We start from the raw sequence: 20817 nt of genomic DNA on the forward strand, positions 1-20817 counted from the left end.
TCAGGCCCAGGAAGCCTGCTGGGCTCCCAGGCTGGGTCCCCTGCCCTCCAAGGCCCCCACCACAGGCTGCATTGGTCCAAGATGGCAGAATTTAGATTGGAGCAGCATTTAACAATTCTATGAAGCGTGGGCAATAAAATAATTTTACTAGTAATGTAGCTGGTGGAGTTGGGTATTCTATTTTGCTTTTGTTATTGGGTTGCATTAGTTAAGTATGACATAAAGATGTAATTTATTATGAGATAGTGAGAAAATTAAAAAATGATACAGGGGGACTTCCCTGGTGGTCCAGGAGGTAAGACTCTGCACTCCCAATGCAGGGGACCCAGGTTCGATCCCTGGTCGGGGAACTAGATCCCGCATGCCACAACTAAGAGTCTGCATGCTGCGACTAAGAAGTCTGTGTGCCACAACTAAGAAGTGCGCATGCCACAACTAAGACCTGGCTTATTTTGGCTCAGCCAAAATAAATAAATAAATATATTTTTAAAAATGATACAGGGAAAACTGGCCACTGACATGGAAGAAAATACAGGAATACTGTGAGTAGGCATCAATTAATTTAATTTAGACAATGTTTACTGCTACATTCCATCAGGAAATTTGCTTTGATGTTACAACAGTCCAGCAGGTAAAACACATTTGAAAATAAATTCTAATGCTTAGTCTTGTAACATATAAATATAATGCACATAATATATTGGAAAAACCCCCACCTACCCATAGATTGCTATATTCATCATTTCTGAAACACATACCATATATAAAAGTATACCTTTACATTGGCTGTGATGTTTTCAGCTCTAAGAAAACTTAAATTTGTAAAGCACCAGATGGTAACTATCTTAGGCTCATTTTAGGCATGTGAGGCATAATACTCACCTCTGCTACTGTAATGTGAAGGCAGCCACAGGCAAAACAGGTACGAATGTTTTTTGCTTTGTTTTTGTATTAGTGTTGTAATAAAATTTGTATTTATAGACACTTAAGTTTGAATATCATATAATTTTCACATGTCACAAGATATTCTTTAATTTTTCTACCATTCAGAAATGTAAAACCATTCTTAGCTTGCAGGCAGTGGGCCAGATCTGAATCACTTGTGGAAAAATGTACAACCAAACCAAACAAAGGCACTACAGCAATGAAGTGAGGGATGAATGCTGGTAGTCAACCTTTTATTTATTTTGCAACATAATTCAAGAAATACAAATTATAATGATGATAGTATCTAACATATAGCTCTTCCTGTGTCTCAGACACTATTCTAAGTGCTTTAAAAATATTAACTTTTTACACCTCACAACAATCCTAACACATTATCACTTCTTTTTTATAGAAAAGGAAACTGAGGCACAGAGAGGTTAAGTGCATGCTTCATGCTGGAAACTGAGCCTGGGCAGTAGGAGTCCAGAGTCCACACTCTTAACCTCTATATCACGTTGCTTCTACCAGGAAGAAAAAGGTAGTGAAGAATGTTTAGGACTCTCATACAAAATACAAATTCAGACAGCTCTGCAATCTGCTAAAACAACACTAAGACAGATGTTTCTTTACATAGCATTTTTTTTATTGTGTAGGGTGTTTTCAGCTTTTTTTTAAAATGAACTTAGGTTTTTCCTATAAATGTATCCCTAATGTAAAATTTGGCTGACCATGAGTTGAAAAATTTACAAAAACATTTTTAGCTTCTTTCTGAAAGATTAGTTCAGTAAAATCCAAATCCATTCAGAAATAGGAGGAAAAGATACATTATAATTATAAAAGAGTATTACACTTAAATACACATTCTATTAACAAGAGTCACTGCTGAGACTTAATATCTTCATATACATAAAAGTTACTGAACTAAGGGCTTCCCTGGTGGCGCAGTGGTTGAGAGTCCGCCTGCCGATGCAATGGACACGGGTTCATGCCCCGGTCCGGGAAGATCCCATATGCCGCGGAGCGGCTAGGCACGTGAGCCATGGCCACGGTGCCTGCACGTCCAGAGCCTTGTGCTCCGCAACAGGAGAGGCCACAGCAGTGAGAGGCCCGTGTACCGCAAAAAAAAAAAGTTACTGAACTAAATAAGGCTACATATTTCCCTATGTACAGTTATGGATGGGTCCACATGCACATCAAACATCCACAATCTGTGTTCTGTAGCACACTGACATTCACACATAAGTCCTACATACTACAGGACTCTTCACATGTGTTTAATGATGTCACCTGGTTATTCAATTTATTTGTGCTTTTTAAGAAGCTCCATATATCTAGATATTTGCAGGTTTCTTTAAAAGAAAAACAATTTTGTAATCAGATTTCTGCAACATGGCTTCTAGTAAAAGTGTTACCCTAGGTACAGATTCTCTTGGAATTTTTGTTTGAAAGCTTTCACATATTTAAATACTTATAAAGGTTCTATACTTTATCACTGATCTGACATTTACCAAAACATCACTTCTTGATAAAGCCTTCCATATGTGTTTCAGTCTTTGTGATTATCCCCTTTTACAGTATTTTAAGTCCAACTGATATAAAAAGATTTCTGAATGGTCAGGATACTGATAGGAATCTCTCACTCACGTGAGCTTTTGGATGTCTAAATGATGGCTACCCTGACAGAAATTTCCTTACATTCATTTACTTACAGGATTTCTCTCATATGGTTTCTATGCTGTACAATAAAGTATGACTTCTGAAAGAGAGGTTTCCCTCATGTTTTACAATTTGTAGTGTTTCTACCATCTAAGTTGTCTGATACTTAGTAAAAGTCTGAAATATGGTAAAACTTTCTCCCTAAAATATTTACAGACTTTCTCTCCATGATGAAAGACTGTGGCTGAAATTTTCCCATACTGGTATTTCATAAGGTTTTTGTCTCATGTAAATTATCTGATTATTCTGAAGGATAAATTCAGAGAGAAGAACTTCCCAATTTATACTCTTTATAAGCTTTTCCCTTTGTGTGTGTCTTCTGATGTGCAGTGAGTTTTGATTTCTGGAAAAAAGTTTCCTTACACTCCTGACATTCATAGGGTTTCTCTCCTGTGTGTTTTCTCTGATGTATGACAAAATGTGATTTCTGAGAGAAGGATTTCCCACATTCTTTACATTCATAGGGTTTTTCTCCTGTGTGAGTCCTTTGATGTAATCTGAGGACTGAATTCACAGAGAAAGATTTACCACATTCATTACATTCATAGGGCTTCTCCCCTGTGTGTTTTCTCTGATGTTTAGTGAGGTCTGATTTATAGTAAAAGTTTTTTCCACATTTATTACATTCAAAGGGTTTCTCCCCTGTGTGAGTTCGCTGATGTACTGTTAGGGCTGACTTCTGGTAGAAGCATTTCCCACATTCCCTACATTCATAGGGTTTCTCTCCCGTGTGAGTTCTCTGATGAGTTTTGAGGTGTGAATTTCTAGAGAAGAATTTCCCACATTCCTTACATTTATAGGGTTTCTCCCCTGTATGTGTTCTCTGATGTACTGTGAGGTGTGATTTCTGGGAAAAGGATTTCCTACATTCCTTACATTCATATGGTTTCTCCCCTGTGTGTGTTTTCTGATGTACCATGAGGTATGCCTTAACGTAGAAGAACTTCCCACATTCAGTACATTCATAGGGTTTCTCTCCTGTGTGTGTTTTCTGATGTTCCATGAGGTGTGGCTTCTGGTAGAAGGATTTCTCACACTGATTACATTCATAGGGTTTCTCTCCTGCATGAGTTCTCAAATGTCTACTGAGAGATGACAGGTGGTAGAAAGTTTTCTTACATTCTTTACATTCATAGGTCTTCTCTCTGGTAGGAGTTTTCTGTTGTCTTGTGAGGTCTCCATTCCGAGAGACAGATTTCCCACATTCACTGGGTTTGTCCTTTGAATGAGTATGCTCATGTATTATGAGGACAGACTTCTGGCAGAAGGACTTTCCACATTCATTGCATTTATAGGATTTCTCATTGGTATGAGTTTTCTGATGTTTTGTGAGTTCTCCATTCCTAGAGAGAAATTTGCAGATTCATTAATGTATAAGGCTTTTTTTTTTTTTTGGGTCTGCTGTGTATATTTTCCAAGTAACTCTGAGAACCAATTTCTAGAGATTTTTGCAATATTCATTAGATTCATAGGGCTTCTCCATTGTGAATATTCTATGTTGAAATACATTATGGCTTAACATTTGGTAGAAGGAATTTCACTTGCATTATAGGTCTCTTAACTGCCTGAACTCCACTTTGTGTAATAAAGCCTCCCTTATCGTGTAAGTAAGAAGAATCAAAGGACTGTTGCAAAGTTGTAATCTCCTGATCTTGAATTATAAACAAGGTCTCTATTATGAAACAAGGCTTTCCCATTTGGATTATGTTCTTTGGAATTTTCTCCAGTGTTAGTTTTTTCACATTTATTATTAACTAGTGCTCTCTCACTTCTAGTACCCCCATCAAGACCCTTTCTTATGAAGCTTCTAATCTCAAAATTGAATTCTTGAACTTGCCTTGAATTTTTAGCTTGGCTTTCCTGGTATCTTGCTCCTTGGTCATGAGTATTCCATAGGTCTTCTACAAAGGAATCCAAAATTTAATACCATATAAATCTTAACACATTATTATGGTCATAGGGTGGATTCTTAGGCTTCAGGCCAATATCCTCAAATGAAGGAACTCTCAAGTGTAAACTTCCTCTATCTCAGTGGTTTAGAAGAAACATAAATAACACTAAAAACTGCTATAGCAGAGGGGAAGGGACCTGGTTATAAACCCAAGTATCTTTGACATTACAAATATGATCTTAAAAACCTGGAGAAGGTTAAGCCAAAAAAAAAAAAAAAAAAACAAAGAATTGGGAGCAGAGAACAAAGGACATTCAAAGTGCTGCTGAACAGGAATGTGAGACACAGAGAATGCTGTGAGTCCATTAAGGACAATGAATAGTAAGTAGGGTGAAAATAAAAATTAGTAGACAACTGTGTTCACTGGAAATATCAGAGGAAAGATTAAACTGGATGAAGGAGCTAAAGTATAGGTCTTTACCCACTCAAACCTAGTTTACTGTGTTAGGATTCCTAGTAATCAGTAGACTATAAACTTCCACTTTATTTCTCTTTACCCATAATACAACAATCTCGATGTCAACACTAAAGTGATTTTCTCAAAACATCCATTTTCTAATGTTTAGAGGAAAATTCCGCTCTGTCTAGTTGGCTTAATTTTTGCTGGTTCAGAAGACCCAGAAACACATACATCCAAAAGGAAAGATTAAAGAAAAGCAGAGTGCAAGCCATCCTTATAACAGAACGAATTCCCAGTTGTAGCACCAGAGATTTTCAATGCTGACCACCAAATACTGCATCTCCAAAAGAGAGTTACCTATGACTCAACACTAGTTTTATTCTGCTTTCACATCTTAGCTCCCACATGTCTGCTTCAATTTGCTACCTGATCTTTAAAGAGTAATTATTCAACATTGTTCTAAATCTTTATGGACCTTCATATTTATTCATCTTTAAATGCTTGAAAGAAAGTGAAAGATTATGAGCAGAGGCTTGGGGTTAGAATTTCATGGCATTTGTGGGGAAAACATAAAAAAAGTTGTTTGATAAGGACATGTGCAAGGTTAACTTGGATACTCATGAAATAAGATCTTACATATGAAAGACATTTAAGAGAGCAGATGAAATGAAAATTAGCATGTGTTCTGGGGCCACAAGGAAAAATAAGAAACAGGGCTTCCCTGGTGGCCCAGTGGTTAAGAATCTGCCTGCCAATGCAGGGAACACAGGTTCGAGCCCTGGTCTGGGAAGATCCCACATGCCACGGAGCAACTAAGCCTGTGCACCACAACTACCAAGCCCGCGCTCTAGAGCCCGCGAACCACAACTACTGAAGCCTGTGCACCTAGAAGCCTGTGCTCCGCAACAAGAGAAGCCACCACAATGAGAAGCCTGTGCACTGCAACCAAGAGTAGCCCCCGCTCGCTGCAACTAGAGAAAGCCCACGTGCAGCAACCAAGACCCAACACAGCCAAAAGTAAATACATAAATAAATAACAAGATGCAGTAGGCAATAAAGCGCCAGACTAGTTCTTGACAGAAAATTAGGTGTATTTTGTATCAACTCCGAAATAATATAACCAATGAAAGGCATAATGATTTGTAAACTGATTTCAGAGTTTAAAGAGAGAATAGGAAATTAAAATGGGTGCTGAAAAAACTAAGGCATTTTGTTGTTAATGAAAGGAGGAAAATGGCATTTGACAAAATTTATAAGACAGATTTTAAGATTATAGTTGCATACTTTAATGGCAAGGAGTAACTGGGAATTCTAGAAAAAAGACAAAATGGAAGTTTAAGTCAAAGTTAGTATATAGGGAAGAGAAGTAAATCTATTTTAAAAATGTCAAGCAAAAGAGGGAATTTAGATGGAGAACGAAAACTGGAATTGTGATTTATGTTGCTTACATATGCAGATCAAGTATCCTCAATCATTTCCAAAAGTACAGGGCATTTAAAAAAGAGATTCCTGAAAAAAAAAATTTCAAAAGTCAAAGGCACCAATCTCCTCACAGGTTATAATTTCTAACTTACCAGGGTACTTCTGACGTGGAAATTCTACTTCTAATATCCATGGCTCTTTTCCTTGCTTCAACTTGAAGACTGCATTTGGCTTATTCACACAATAACCTATTAATAGAAAGATAAAGAAAACAATACAAATTGCTTGGAATACAGCAACTCTGAAGGATAAGGAAGTGCAGTTTAGGAGCAGAACAAGGAAGGTTCCACATAGGCTTGGCAAATTTAGATTGCATCAGTGGAGTGCATGGGGACACACATATTTTTCTGGTACCCAAAATGGATTCATCAACTTTGACCCCTAAAACAAAGCTAATATTCAACCCTATAGGGGACTTAACAAATTCCAGTAACTGAGAAAGGAAATGCAAACCACTGGGAGTTACAGATAGGGAAGATTTCCTCACCCACTGAGATGAGGTGACGATAGTTCTCCTGCATCACTTCCCTATACAGGGTCCTCTGAGCAGCATCCAGCAACTGCCACTCCTCCTGGGTGAATTCCACAGTAACATCCTTGAATGTTACTGGTCCCTGAAACAACGTACTTCAGTTAAAACTGAAGCGATCAAAATACAGTACCATCAAAAAGACATGTGAACTGTTAATGTGCTAACTATAGTATTTATTCTGGAGAGTTAGATATACTGCCACCCTGCTTTATACATATATAAAATATTTGTTCAGTATATATTTACTCAGATACCACTCCATGCCTGGAACTCTGCCAGAGATACAGAGATGAATGAAAGCAATTCTTTTTTTTTTTTTTTTTTTTGCGGTACGTGGGCCTCTCACCGTTGTGGCCTCTCCCGTTGCGGAGCACAAGCTCTGGACGTGCAGGCTCAGCGGCTGCTCCACGGCATGTGGGATCTTCCCGGACCGGGGCACGAACCCGTGTCCCCTGCATCGGCAGGCGGACTCCCAACCACCACGCCACCAGGGAAGCCCCGAAAGCAACTGTTCTTGTCATCAAGGAGCTTACATGCTGACAGGGAGGCAAAGATTAAATTCTTAAATGCAATATGCATAGCAGTTGCTATGACAAAAGTATGTACAAGATGAAAGATGGTCACAAAGGATGGCCAAGATGGTGGAGAAGGAAGACTCTGAGCTGAGCTCCTCCCACAGGCACACTGAAATTACAACTATTCACAGAGCAACAATCTCTGAAAATTATCTGAAGAGTAGCAGAAAATATTCCCCACAACTAAAGATACAAAGAAGGAACCACAGTGACATGGGTAGGAGGGAAAGAGACACGGTATAGTCAAGACCCACATGCCCATGTAGGTGACCCACAGATGGGAGGATAACCAAAATTGTAGAGGTTGTCCCCAAGGAGTAAGGGGTCCGAGCCCCACATTGGGCTCCCCTGCCTGGGGGTCCTGCACCAGGAAGACGAACCCCCAGAACGTCTGGCTTTGAAGGCCAGTGCGGCTTGAGAGCCAGAGGACTGTAGAAAACAGAGACTCCACTCTTAAAGGGTGCATGCAAAAATCTGACACGTTCCAAGTCACAATGCAGAGGGAGTAATTTGAAAGGAGCCTACCTCAGACCCACTTGCTGACCTTGGAGAGCCTCCTGGAGAGGGAGGAGGCAACTGGAACTCCCCCTGGAGACATAGACACTGGCAGCAGCCATTTTGGGAGCCTGTTCTACCATGAGGACACTGGTGCTAATAGGGACCATTCTGGAGTCCTCCCTCTAGCCTATTAGTGCTGGAGGCTTCCATGCCCACCAATGGGTCATCACCAATCCCAGGACACTTCAGGCCATGCAGCCAGCCACGTTGGGTCCCATTCCAGGCACCCCACAGGCCGTGCAGCTAGCCAGGCAGGGACCCAGACCCTCCCAACAGTGGGCCGGGAGCCACTGGATGAGGCAGGGCCTGGCTTCCAACAGGGCTGAGGGTCAGCCCTGCCTACCAGTGTGCCCACAATAGTCGGCCCCACAACAAGGAAGGATTCATGTAGCCCACATATAGGGAACTCGTAGAGCTTATAGCTCTGGTGATCAGAGGGGAATATACTGCTGGGCCTCAGAGGACATCTCCTACATACGATTACTTTTCTAAGATTGAGAAATGTAACCAACCTACCAAATGCATGGAAATAAAAACAGAGGATTAGGCAAAAGGAGGAGACAGAGGAATATGTTCCAAACAAAAGAACAAGACAAAACCTCAGAAAAAGAATTAAATGAAGTGGAGATAAGCATTCTACCCTATAAAGAGTTAAAATATCTTTTATGAATATAAAGACGAAAACCTTTAACATATTACTAGTAAATCAAATCCAACAAAATTAAAAAAATAGATTATAATCTATACCATGACCTTGTGTGATTTATCCCAGGAATGCAAGAGTGGTTCAACATACAAAAGTCAATCAATTACAGTAATAGAGCAAAGGGGAAAAAGTAGAAGATCATTTTAATTGACACACAAAAAGTGTTTGACAAACTTCAACACTCTTTCATGATAAAAACACTCAGTAAACTAGAAATAGAAGGAAATTCCTCAAAATGATAAACAACATTTTAATCCACCTCTACCCCAGGTAATATCATACTCAGTAGTGAAAGACTGAAAACTTTCTCCTCATGACCAGGAACAAGTCAAGGATGCCTGCTTCTGCCACTTCTAATCCACACTGTACTGGAAGTTCTAGCCAGAGCAGTTTTACAAGAAAAGGATATAAAGGCACCCAAACTGGAAAGGAAAAAAAAAAAAAAAACTATATTTGCAGATGACATTAATCTACATATAGAATATCCCAAAGAATCCACAAAAACGAAAACTAATAGAGCTCATAAACAAAGTCGGCATGTTGCAGAATTATAAGATCAACCCACAAAAATTGGTAGTGTTTCTATATACCAGTAATGAAAATCCAAAAGAGAAATTAAGACAATTCCATTTAATGTAGCACCAAAAAGAATAAAATACCTAGGGATACATTTACTCAAGGAGGTGTAAGACTTATACACTGAAAACTGCAAAACATTGCTGGAAGTATTAAAGAAGACCTAAATAAAAGAAATGATATTCTATGTTCATAGACTATAAGATTTAATATAGTTCAAGTGACAGTACTACTCCAAGGAATCTACAAGTTCAGTGCAATCCCTAATAAAATCCCAATGACTTCTGCACAGAAATGGAAAAGCCAATCCGCAAATTCATATGGAATTGCAAGAAGTCCCTAATAGCCAAAACAAAATTGGGAAAGAAACAAAGTTGGAGGACTCACACTTATTTCAAATCTTACTATAAAGCTACAGTATCAAAACAGTGTGATTGGCATAAAGATAGACATATTGTGCAATGGGATAGAAATGAGAGTCTAGAAATAAAACCATACATCTATGGCCACCTGATTTTCAACAAGGAAGACAAGACCATTCAATGGAGAAAGAATAGTTTCTTCAACAAATGGCACTGCGACAACCAAATGTCCACATGCATAAGAACGAAACCTGACCTCTACTTCACCCCATATAAAAAAAAATTAACTCGAAATAGATCACTGACCTAAATATTAAGAGCTAAAACTATAAAACTCAGAAGAAAACATAGGAATAAATTTCCTTACCTTGAATTTGGCAATGGATTCTAGATATGACACCAAAAGTACAAGCAGTAAAATAAAAATAAGCTGACTTTATCAAACTTTAAAATTTTTATGGGGACTTCCCTGGCGGTCCAGCGGTAAAGAATCCACGCTTCCAATGCAAGGGGCGCAGGTTTGATCCCTGGTCAGGGACCTAAGATCCCACATGCCATGTGGCGTGGCAGCCAAGGAAATTCTATGTATATATATATATAACTTGTATGCATCATAGGATATTACCAAAATAGGAAAACGACAACTCACAGAATGTAATATAATATTTGCAAATCGCGTATCTGATAAAGGTGTTATTATCCAGAATATATAAAATATACTTACAATTCAATAACAGAAAAGATAACCCAGCCAGAAAATGGGCAAAGAAATTGAACAGACATTTCTTTAAGTTATACAAATGAGCACATGAAAAGATGCTCAGCATCATTAGTCCTTAGGGGAAATTCAAATCAAAACCACAATTATACCACTTCATATTTACTATGATGGGTGTTTTTTTTTTAAAAAAAAAAAACAACAGAAAATAACAGGTGATGGAGAGGTTGTGGAGAAACTGTAACCCTTATATATTGCTTGTGGGACTGTAAAACGGTACAGCTGCTGTGGAAAAGTTTGGCAGTTGCTCAGCAAGTTAAACATACAAATACCATACAACCCAGCATACTTGTACACAAAAGTTCATAGTGGCACTATTCACAACAGCCAAAAAGTGAAAACCACCTAAATGCCCATCAGTGGATGAACAGATAAACAATTGTGGTATAAACATACAATGGAATATTATTTTGCCATAAAAATGAAGTATTGATACATGGTATAGGGTGAATGAACTTGGAAAACATTATGCTAAGTGAAAGAAGCCAAATAGAAAAGGTACATATTATATGATTCCACTTATATGAAATATCCAGAATAAGTAAATGCACAGAGACGGAAAGTAGATTGGTAATTGCCAGAGGCTAAAGGGAGAGGGACTAGGTAATGATTGCTTAATGGGAATGGGGTTTTCTTTGGGGATGGCAAAAATGTTTTGGAACTATATGTTGTAGTGGTCCCACAACATTGTGGATGTGCTAAATGTCACCTAACTGTACACTTTAAAATGGTCAATATTATGTGAATTTCACTTCATTTAAACCAACAAAACCTTCTAACAAAGAAATCTTCAGGTCTCAGTGGTGAATTCCACCAAACATTTCAGTGGTGAATTCCACCAAACATTTAAGGCAGAAACAGTACCAATTATATGCAATCTCTTCCATAAAACAAAGAGGAGAGAACCGTTCTCAACTCATTTTATGAAGCCGACGTTACCCTGATACCCAAACCTAACAAAAGGATTATCAGAAAACTACAGTGGTGGCTTGCACCTGTTTGTACCAGATCAAGAGTGCTGATTGTCAAATTTTGGGCAATTGATTAACATCATTTTGTAGCTTGAAATTAGCCCTGGCAGGGGTATTTATACCATAGAAATTGGTAAACAGTACAAACCAGATTTCTCTCCCAGTCCCCAAAATCTGATTAAACATTTACCACCATAGTGACTACCAACCAATATCTTTCATGGTTATAAGTACAAAAATCGTCAACAAAATATCAGCAAATCCACTACCTGATTTCAAGACTTATTGCAAAGCTATATTAATTGTGTTACTAGCAAAAGGATAAACACACAGATCATTGGAACAAAAACAGTGTCTAGTAATAGAACCACACATATAATTTTGACAAAGGTTCAAAAGAAATTCAGTGGATTAAGGATAGTCTTTTCAAAAAACTAGTGCTGGAACAAATGAGTAGAATGGTGGTTCCCAACGTATGGGGGGAGTGGGGAGTTAGTGTTTAATTTGTGCGGAGTTTCAGTGTAGGATGATGAAAAGAGTTCTGGAGATGGATGGTGGTGATGGTTGCACAACAATGTGAATGTACTTAATGCCACAGAGCTATACATTTAAAATTGGTTATGATGGTAAATTTTGTTATGTGTATTTTACTACAATTAAAAATAAGTCAACTATAATTTTAAAAAAGAAAAATAAATAAAAGAAAACAACAAAACACTAAAAATAGCTGTACAAAAGCATCAAATATTAACTTAAGCACTAGAATTTGAGAGGTAAAGATCCAAGAAAAAAGTGAAATTAATTATGATGAGTCTTATACCTCTGGTTAGCATTTTCAGGGCATTTTCCAATTTCATAGCCAGGGCAAAAATGTAGAGCAGAAAGCAGCTCAGAGCCAGCATCTCTAAAATAAGCATAAAGAAAGAAATTCTGAATAGAAACAAATTCTGAGAAGCAAAGGAGAAGTTGATCTTAACCTTAACGAGAACAAGCCTCTAACCTAGTGTTTTCTAAAATCAGAGATCTGAGAATCCAAAGGTGAACAAAAGATAAAATTCAGAAGAGACAAATATTTCAAAAGACAACAGAAAACCACAACTTATTTCATTCTTGGGGGCAAGTAGGGAAGAGAGGAAACTGGTTCAACTTTTAACAAACTTTTAATGTTTGCTTATGGCCTTGTGTGATGTATTAGCATCCCTAAGACCCCTGGTCACAAAGCAAGTCAACACCAACTTGCCTTTTGATACTACCTGGTGACTGAGTGGGAGTTTCATATTCAAGAGGTCCCCAAACATAAGCTTAGTATTTGTAGAACTTTTTTTTTGTTGTGGTGGTGGTGGTATGTGGGTCTCTCACTGCTGTGGCCTCTCCTGTTGCGGAGCACAGGCTCTGCATGCACAGGCTCAGCGGCCATGGCTCATGGGCCTAGCCACTCCGCAGCATATGGGATCCTCCCGGACTGGGGCACGAACCCTTGTCCCCTGCATCGGCAGGCGGACTCTCAACCACTGCGCCACCAGGGAAGCCCCCTCTGTAGAACTTTTTTACTTCCTATCAAATGTCTCAAAGTGGTCAGTTTATTTTAAGTTGGGGAAGCAGTTTCTGGAACCAAAGGAAAGCTCCATAATTTATATGGATGCTCTGAAATACAAACACTCACCATTTTCCCCCCACAGGCCTTTACTGAGTGCATGGCCACAACCCTCCAAAGGCTGGAAGCAGAGCACCAGGGCAGGAAGAGATGTCTCTGGTGCTTAAAGCTCTACAGGGCAGCAACTCCTCAGTCATCCAAAAGAAAAGCTGGTGGCTAAGCTAAAAGCACATCAGTGGAGCTCTGGTGGTGTTCACAACCCAAGCCCCCTGAAGGGAAAGCCTTGATACTGCCCTCAATCATGTGAAGCTTGGTGGTGAACAGTACCTCACTAAAGCCCAGGGCCATCTCAGCTACGTATCTGACTTAGCGAGCAGACAGAGGAAGGGACGTGACTTTTTCTGGAGGTATTATTTACTTCAATCCCTACTGTACTTTTATATATAATGTCTAGCAATAATAAAGAAATAGGAGACATGCAAAGAAGTAGAAAATTTTGATTCATACTGAAGAAAGGAGCCTATTGAAACAGACCTACAGATTAACCTCGATGTTGGGATTAGCAGATAAGGATTTTAAAGTAATTACCCTAAAACTAAATAAATAAAACTAAATGACCTAGTGAAAAAAATTGAGAATATAAATGAAATGATGCGAAATCTTAGCAGAGAAAGAAAAACAAAAGAAAAAACAGGAATTTTTAGAACTGAATGATACAATATCAGAAGTGGATTCTACAGGCTTATGAGTGAAGAGAACTGACAGAGCAAAAGAAGGATGCCATGAACTTGAAAACAGTCAGCTCAACAGAAATATCCAAACTAAAGGACACACACAAAAAAAAACAACCCAAACTGAACAGAGCATCTGAACATTTAGGACAATATGTACATATTTCAACACTGTGTAATTGGGATTTTAGAAAGAAAAAGAGAATGATGCAAAGAAACTATCTGAAGAGTGAGTTCCAAGAATTTAAAAAAATGATAAAAGGCAACAACCTACTGGGCATATACCCTGAGAAAACCGTAATTCAAAAGGAGTCATGTACCAAAATGTTCACTGCAGCTCTGTTTCCAACAGCCAGGACATGGAAGCAACCTAAGTGTCCATCAACAGATGAATGGATAAAGAAGATGTGGCACATATATACAATGGAATATTACTCAGCCATAAAAAGGAACGAAACTGAGTTATTTGTAGTGAGGTGGATGGACCTAGAGACTCTCATACAGACTGAAATAAGTCAGAAAAAAACCCAAATAACGTATGCTAACGCATATATATGGAATCTAAAAAAAAAGGGAAAAAAATGGTCAGAAGAACCTAGGAGCAAGACGGGAATAAAGATGCAGACCAACTAGAGAATGGACTTGAGGATACGGGGAGGGGGAAGGGTAAGCTGGGACAAAGTGAGAGAGTGGCATGGACATATATACACTACCAAACATAAAATAGATAGCTAGTGGGAAGCAGCCGCATAGCACAGGGAGATCAGCTTGGTGCTTTGTGACCACCTAGAGGGGTGGGATAGGGAGGGTGGGAGGGAGGGACAAGCAAGAGGGAAGAGATATGGAGATATATGTTTATGTATAGCTGATTCACTTTGTTATACAACAGAAATTAACACACCATTGTAAAGCAATTATACTCCAATGAAGATGTTAAAAAAAAAAAAGGCAACAACCCACAAATCTTTGTCATCCTTCAAAAGGGATAAATGCAAAACAAATCATGCCTGTGTGCATCATGGTCTAACTATTGAAAACTAAAGATAAAATGAAAATCTTAAGCACAGAGGAAAAGAACACATTATATTCAGGTGGATAACAGTAAGATGAAGACTAGCTTCTCATCAGAAACAATAGAAGCCAGAAGACAAAGACATCCTAGAAATGCAGATACAAAGAAAACTCTCGATAAAGTTCTATATCCGGCAAAATATCCTTCAAAAACCAAGGTGAAATAAAGACATTTTCAGAAAGACCAGCCAAGTAAATTTGTCACCATCAGTGCTGAAATAATACATGAAATAATAAAATGAGTTGCTTAGGCTGAAGGGAAAAGATATCAGAGAGAACCCCAGACCTGTAGGAAGGAATAAAGAGCTCCCAAAGCAGATACGTACATAAACACAAAAGAGTTTTATTTACACACACACACACACACACACACATTTCTTTAAAAGATGAATACTGTTTAAAGCAAAAATAACAAGTATTGGGGGGTAAAAATATATGTATAAGTGAGATATAAGACAAGGACCACAGGGTGAGGAGGCTGTAAAGAGAATTATACTGATAAAAGTTTATTACACTGTTCATGAATACAGTATTTGAAGACACCATTATTTTAATGGTGCATGTTGTAATCTCCAGATTCAGCAATAAACAAAATAACACACAAAAATAAAGCTTCAAAGTCAATAAAGGAGATACAGTGTAATACACAAAATACTCAAATATTCAACCCAAGGGAAGTACAGTAAATCTAATTAGGATAAAAAGAAATATAGATATAAACATACTAGGATAAAAGATATCTTAAAAAGCAGCTAGCCCAAAACACAAATTTATTTCAAAGGTGTGACAAGTTAACAGGTGAATTTTCAATAGTACCAGTAGTAGAAGACAATGAATGCTTTTCAGTGTTTTAAAAGGTAAGAACTGTCAACCAGTATTTCTATACACAGTGAAAAAGCTCTTCGTGGATATTTCATATAAAGAAAACTGAGAATTTTCCACCAGCAGACCCTCACTAAAACAACAAGCAAGCAGAATAAAAACAATAACTATAAAGGATGTTTTCAAACAGAAATTGATGGCAGCAGAACTTGACAGATGCAAGAAGGAATAAAAAAGACTTTCTAATCTGGCCAAAATGCCTTTAAAAATCCAATTATCTGCACAAAATAAATTTTTCCAAGAGTAGGTAGTGATGACTGTACTTAAAACTACTTCAAAAAACAAAAAGGCTCACTAGTTATTTCTTTTGTTCCAGACTGACCACTCAGCAGTTAATTACAGAGCATAAGGTAAGAAAAACATCATGTGCCACACCTGAACAAATGCCGGATAAGGAAATTTTCATATATAAGGTATAAATGTGTTCAAGACTGACCAAAGCAGAACCGTAGAATAGGTTAAATTTTTCTAGAGTCTCTTTCTTTCCACCATCAGGCCTAAAGGCTATGATCTCTAATTAATAATAATGTCCACACTGAAAATTTATGTTATAGTAATAATAACAACACTTCAAAAGTTGGCTGTGAGAATTATGTAAGATAAACTACGTCAAGGGCTTACCAAAGGGCTGGGCATTTAATTAATTGCTAAATATGCTATTTTCTTTTTAAAAATTAAGTTTAAAAAGCAAAGAAATGGTTACCACAGAATTCAGGATTCCTTTTCTCTGGGTAATGGTGGGATGAGATTAAGGAAGGGCATACAGGGGCTTCAAAAGTACTAGTAATTTTCATTGCTTAAGCCAGATATGGGATACAGTGGTGTTACTTAATCAGTATTCCCTAAATTATACATATACATTATGTACATTACTTGCATAAAGTATGATTTTTTAAATATTTAATGAACCAATAAAATCAAAATTCATGTCTTCTACAGCCTACAAAGTCATATACATTCTACTCCCTTCTACCTCTTAGATCTTACCTCTTACTGTTCTCCCCCAAGTTCACTTCTCTCTAGTTTCAGTATCCTAAATACTGTTTCTGGAACATGCCTCAGGGTGTATGCATTTGCTATTCCTTCTATGTAGTATGCTCTTCCTCCAGATTTCTACCTGGCTGTCTCTCATTTAATTCAAGATATTCCTCAAATATTACCTTTTAGAGTGGCATTCCCTAACCAACTTATTCCCTGTTCCTCACTTCTAACACTCTGTCCTCTTAAACTGCTTGAGTTTGCCTCTGAGCAGATACATCAGAAATATTACTCAAGTGTTGACACATTTTATTATTTAATAAAGAATCACATTTGTTAATATCCTTACCAATCTCATCAGAAAAGTCTTTAAGTATCAGCATTTGTTAACTTCACAAGTTTTCCAACATTCTAATTTTCACTTGAAAGCTCAACTTTTAATATTAGCAACAAATACTAAGTTATTTTCCTTGAAATGACAGGCTCACATCACTCATTGTTGAGAAAATGTTTGAATACCATGTGAATACCGTAGTTTGTCTGCCAGTTGCTCTTTTACATAAAAATGATATTCCATGAAAAAAAGTGGCTAGGTGAGCTCACAAATCAATCACACAAGTGCTTTTCCTCAAGACAACCAACCATCATACTTCAGTATGCCGCAAAAGTACTTTAGCTGAACTTGCCATTTCATCCCACTGAATATTAAAAAGATGTGTACTCAAGGGTCAAGATTTAATAACATTACTAACTTTTACTGTTTCATCAAAGATATCCTTAAGTAAAGGTGGCAGTTTTTTTACTACTGCAGAGGAAGACAATGTCATTGGTGTCATCATCCTGATGTATGCCAGATAGGCAGCAATCTATTGCTTTTACACCATCAGTGCTAATGTCGTCAGTGTAAAAGGCAATTTGCATCCTGGTATTATGTTTTGACTTCACAAACCCTCGGAAAGGGTCTTGGGGCTCCCAGACTACACCTTGGAACTGCTGTTGTATTCAAACAGTATTTTCCCTGAAGGTGATTTTTAGTGATTTCCACTTTTCTAATTTAATATATGGGCTCTCTTTCATAAAATTCACTGAAAACACACACACACACAGAGTGAAATAAAGTTAAGAGGTAAATAAATGACTCACCCGGAACTTGTTCATTTTCTGCTGCTATTGGAAAGTATAGAAACTATGAAGTCAGAACAGGGAAAGTTGGAAGACAGAAGTCATAAGAGACCTTATCTTGCCGTCAGGAATCACCTGTGAGAAATTTACATACAACATTTTAGTAAAAGATAAACCTCTGGGAAAATGTCTCTTTGAGACATGAGAAGGAATAGGAAGGACCATGAGAAAGGAGTACCCACCTGTCCACTGGTGACTCTCATATAATCTTGATGAATCTGGGACATTTTTGAATCTAAACATTTCTTTCCTATTGGCTGTTTTGAAAATTATATGTCCATTACTAAATAACACAAAAGAATATAAAACTTAAATGTCCAATAATAACAGATTAGTTAAGCAAGGTATATAATATATATCCAAAGTATGGAACCCTATGCTGACATCACAAATGATGTTGAAGAGAAACATCTATTGATATGGAAAATCTTTTAAGTTACATGTCATAACAATTTTTCCTATTGATACTATAAACCCCACAAGGTTAAAAAGTCTTCAGAGCTCTCGAAAATAAGATGTTTCATCTCTCTAAATTTCAGTTTCTCCAGAATCACTTCTCCAAAAACCCTATTTTGACTAAAATATGGTACAGTGACAGGGAGGCTTCAGTTCTATGCTAAGCTCTGCTATTAACAAACCTAGTGACTATCTTAGTTTCTATGTTATTATCTTTTTTTTAACATATTTATTGGAGTATAATTGCTTTACAATGGTGTGTTAGTTTCTGTTGTACAACAAAGTGAATCAGCTATACATATACATGTATGTCCATATCTCTTCCCTCCTGTATCTCCCTCCCACCCTCCCTATCCCACCCCTCTAGGTGGTCACAAAGCACCGAGCTGATCTCCCTGTGCTATGTGGCTGCTTCCCACTTATGCTATTATCTTTAACATGAGAAGGAGTTAGGTAATTTTAAACAATCATGTACTATTCTGATTCTATAAGTCTTCATTCAGTACCACAAATCCAACAGAACCCCAGAATTCACTGTCCCCTCCAACCCTGGGCTGGGGCCTAGAGTAAAATGTAATTAGGCCTTGATGAATTCTGACATGGCCATCTAAACTGTTGACACTAACACAAATATAACTTCTAAAATAACAATTTGGCACCATAATCCCAAAATAGGCACTTCACATGGGGAGCAAAAGGTGCCAAATGCCGAGGTCCTTCTCATATGCAGAAGAAACCACTTCCCTGGTGCTTACATGATGCCTACTTACTAAAGCCTAGATACACCATCCAATAAGAGGCATTATGATATCACCTTCATAATATGGAGCATGGATGAAATCGCTGTTTTCATCTTTAAAAAAGTCTGTCCCATTTCCCCTCTGGCCTGGATAGGATTCTCATCTTCTCCAGTAAAACTTAAAATTCAGGGTTTCAACTATGGTTTAAATTCACATGTGTAACAGTCGTCTGGGTATCGAGACAGGTTAGAGAATGCAGGAAGGGCCTTAATTAACCTTTACACAGGAGTTTTAAGGAAGCCTCAAGAATTTTTGAAAATAGAATACTACATTGTACGATTAGGTCCACTACACTGTACTCTGGTGGTGCTTAGGGACAATCACTGGATTAAATACAACCCAAGCCTGTGGATTTTAGGGTGGAAAACAGCATGAGATACAGAGTAAAACAAATCCCTGCTAATGATGGCTAAGCCAGTTATCTCTCTGAACCTTGGTACTTGTATTTATTAAAATGGAGGTGGTAAATACGGATTCAAAGGATGGTTATGATGATTAAGATGATTAAATGAGCCAATAATGAAAAGAACAGCATACCTTTTAATGAGAAAAGCAGCTCACCTTTATTGAATCCTTAACGTACTTTATATACACTACCCTATTCAATACAAAAAACGACCCTAAAGCCTATTATAATTTTACAGATGAGTATCCGAGTCGTACCCAGATTAACCTGCCCATTTACCGGCGGGCGCTGGCCTTAAGCCCGGGCCCCTCAGGCTTTACAACCCACGTCTCCAACAGCCTGCGCCGCCCACGTGCCAGCGCCGACGTGACGGGTTTGGCATCCACGTCACAAACGGCTGTTCTCGCGCGCGTACGTCCCGCTATAAGCCCGGCGCCCCAGGCCTCCTCTAGCCGCCCCTTTCACGCAGGTCGAGAAACAAGGCTTCTGGGGAGGAACCGCACTGCGGACAGCCAGCCTCCCCGCCAGGCCCCCTGCCTGGCCTCTTCCCCAGACCTCCTCGGAGGCCAGTCCGGCGCTCAGAGTGGGGGTGGGGGGCGGCGGCTGCCAGGGCCTCCGACTCGGCGCGGCCGTGGAGACCGGCTTCCCCCCGCCCCCGGCCTAGCGCCCGCACCGAAGCCTCCGACACACCTGCAGGGGCTCGGCCTCAGCTCCCGGCCCGCGCAGGTTCCAGGCCCCGCCCTCCGCGGCGCCGAGCAGACTGGAGGCGCCTGAGTCCTCTCCCCGCCGGGGAGCGAGACGGAGAATGGCGGCTGCTGAGGGGAGGTGGATTTGCTCATGCGCGGAACACTCCCGCGCCCCACGCAGGCACTGCGCGTCCCGGGAGCCTCCCGGCGCCTCCACTTCGGATGACGTCACGAGGGTCGGCTTCTTCCCGCGGTCCGAGTGTTTTCTGCTGGCCCGGTCCTTTCCTCACTCGCAGCGGTAACGGATTAGAACTGGCCACCCGCTTGAAAGCAGGAAGCTACCTTGAGGTAGTGCGATGAATATCGATAGTAATCGAAAGGTAGTACTCGGAACTAAGTACAGTAATACATTCAAAGAATAACACCCTGTAACAGCTGACTTTATTTTAGGAGTATTAGCTTTCAGAATTATGGAAATGACACATGAAACGTGATGA

General features: G+C 38.9%; 2 protein-coding genes across 4 annotated transcripts in view; one reads left to right on the forward strand and one right to left on the reverse strand.

Annotated features, from left to right (window-relative positions):
- LOC307175207 (zinc finger protein 37A-like) overlaps positions 1-20817 on the forward strand; it is a 75901-nt gene that overhangs the window by 48103 nt on the left and 6981 nt on the right. The window contains exon 6 of the mRNA XM_079900108.1: positions 16129-16162. Coding sequence (XP_079756234.1) covers positions 16129-16133 — 5 coding nt within the window. The 3' untranslated portion in view covers positions 16134-16162. The remainder of the gene's footprint in view (positions 1-16128; positions 16163-20817) is intronic.
- Positions 116-20520, reverse strand: ZNF25 (zinc finger protein 25). Of its 3 annotated transcripts, none has more exons than XM_079900107.1 (7): positions 20325-20520; positions 18155-18229; positions 17934-18047; positions 6964-7090; positions 6569-6664; positions 4481-4544; positions 116-3986 (listed from the first exon to the last, which is right to left on the reverse strand). In XM_079900107.1, exons 3-7 carry the CDS (start codon positions 17946-17948, stop codon positions 2903-2905), a joined length of 1386 nt encoding a protein of 461 aa, XP_079756233.1. In that variant the 5' UTR covers positions 17949-18047; positions 18155-18229; positions 20325-20520; the 3' UTR covers positions 116-2902. The 3 variants fall into 3 exon arrangements, with proteins under 3 accessions (XP_079756233.1, XP_079756231.1, XP_079756232.1); XM_079900105.1 differs by having other exon boundaries at positions 18155-18255; XM_079900106.1 differs by lacking the exon at positions 18155-18229.

This window comes from Stenella coeruleoalba (assembly GCF_951394435.1).
Source record: "Stenella coeruleoalba genome assembly, chromosome: 16".
Taxonomy (NCBI): domain Eukaryota; kingdom Metazoa; phylum Chordata; class Mammalia; order Artiodactyla; family Delphinidae; genus Stenella; species Stenella coeruleoalba.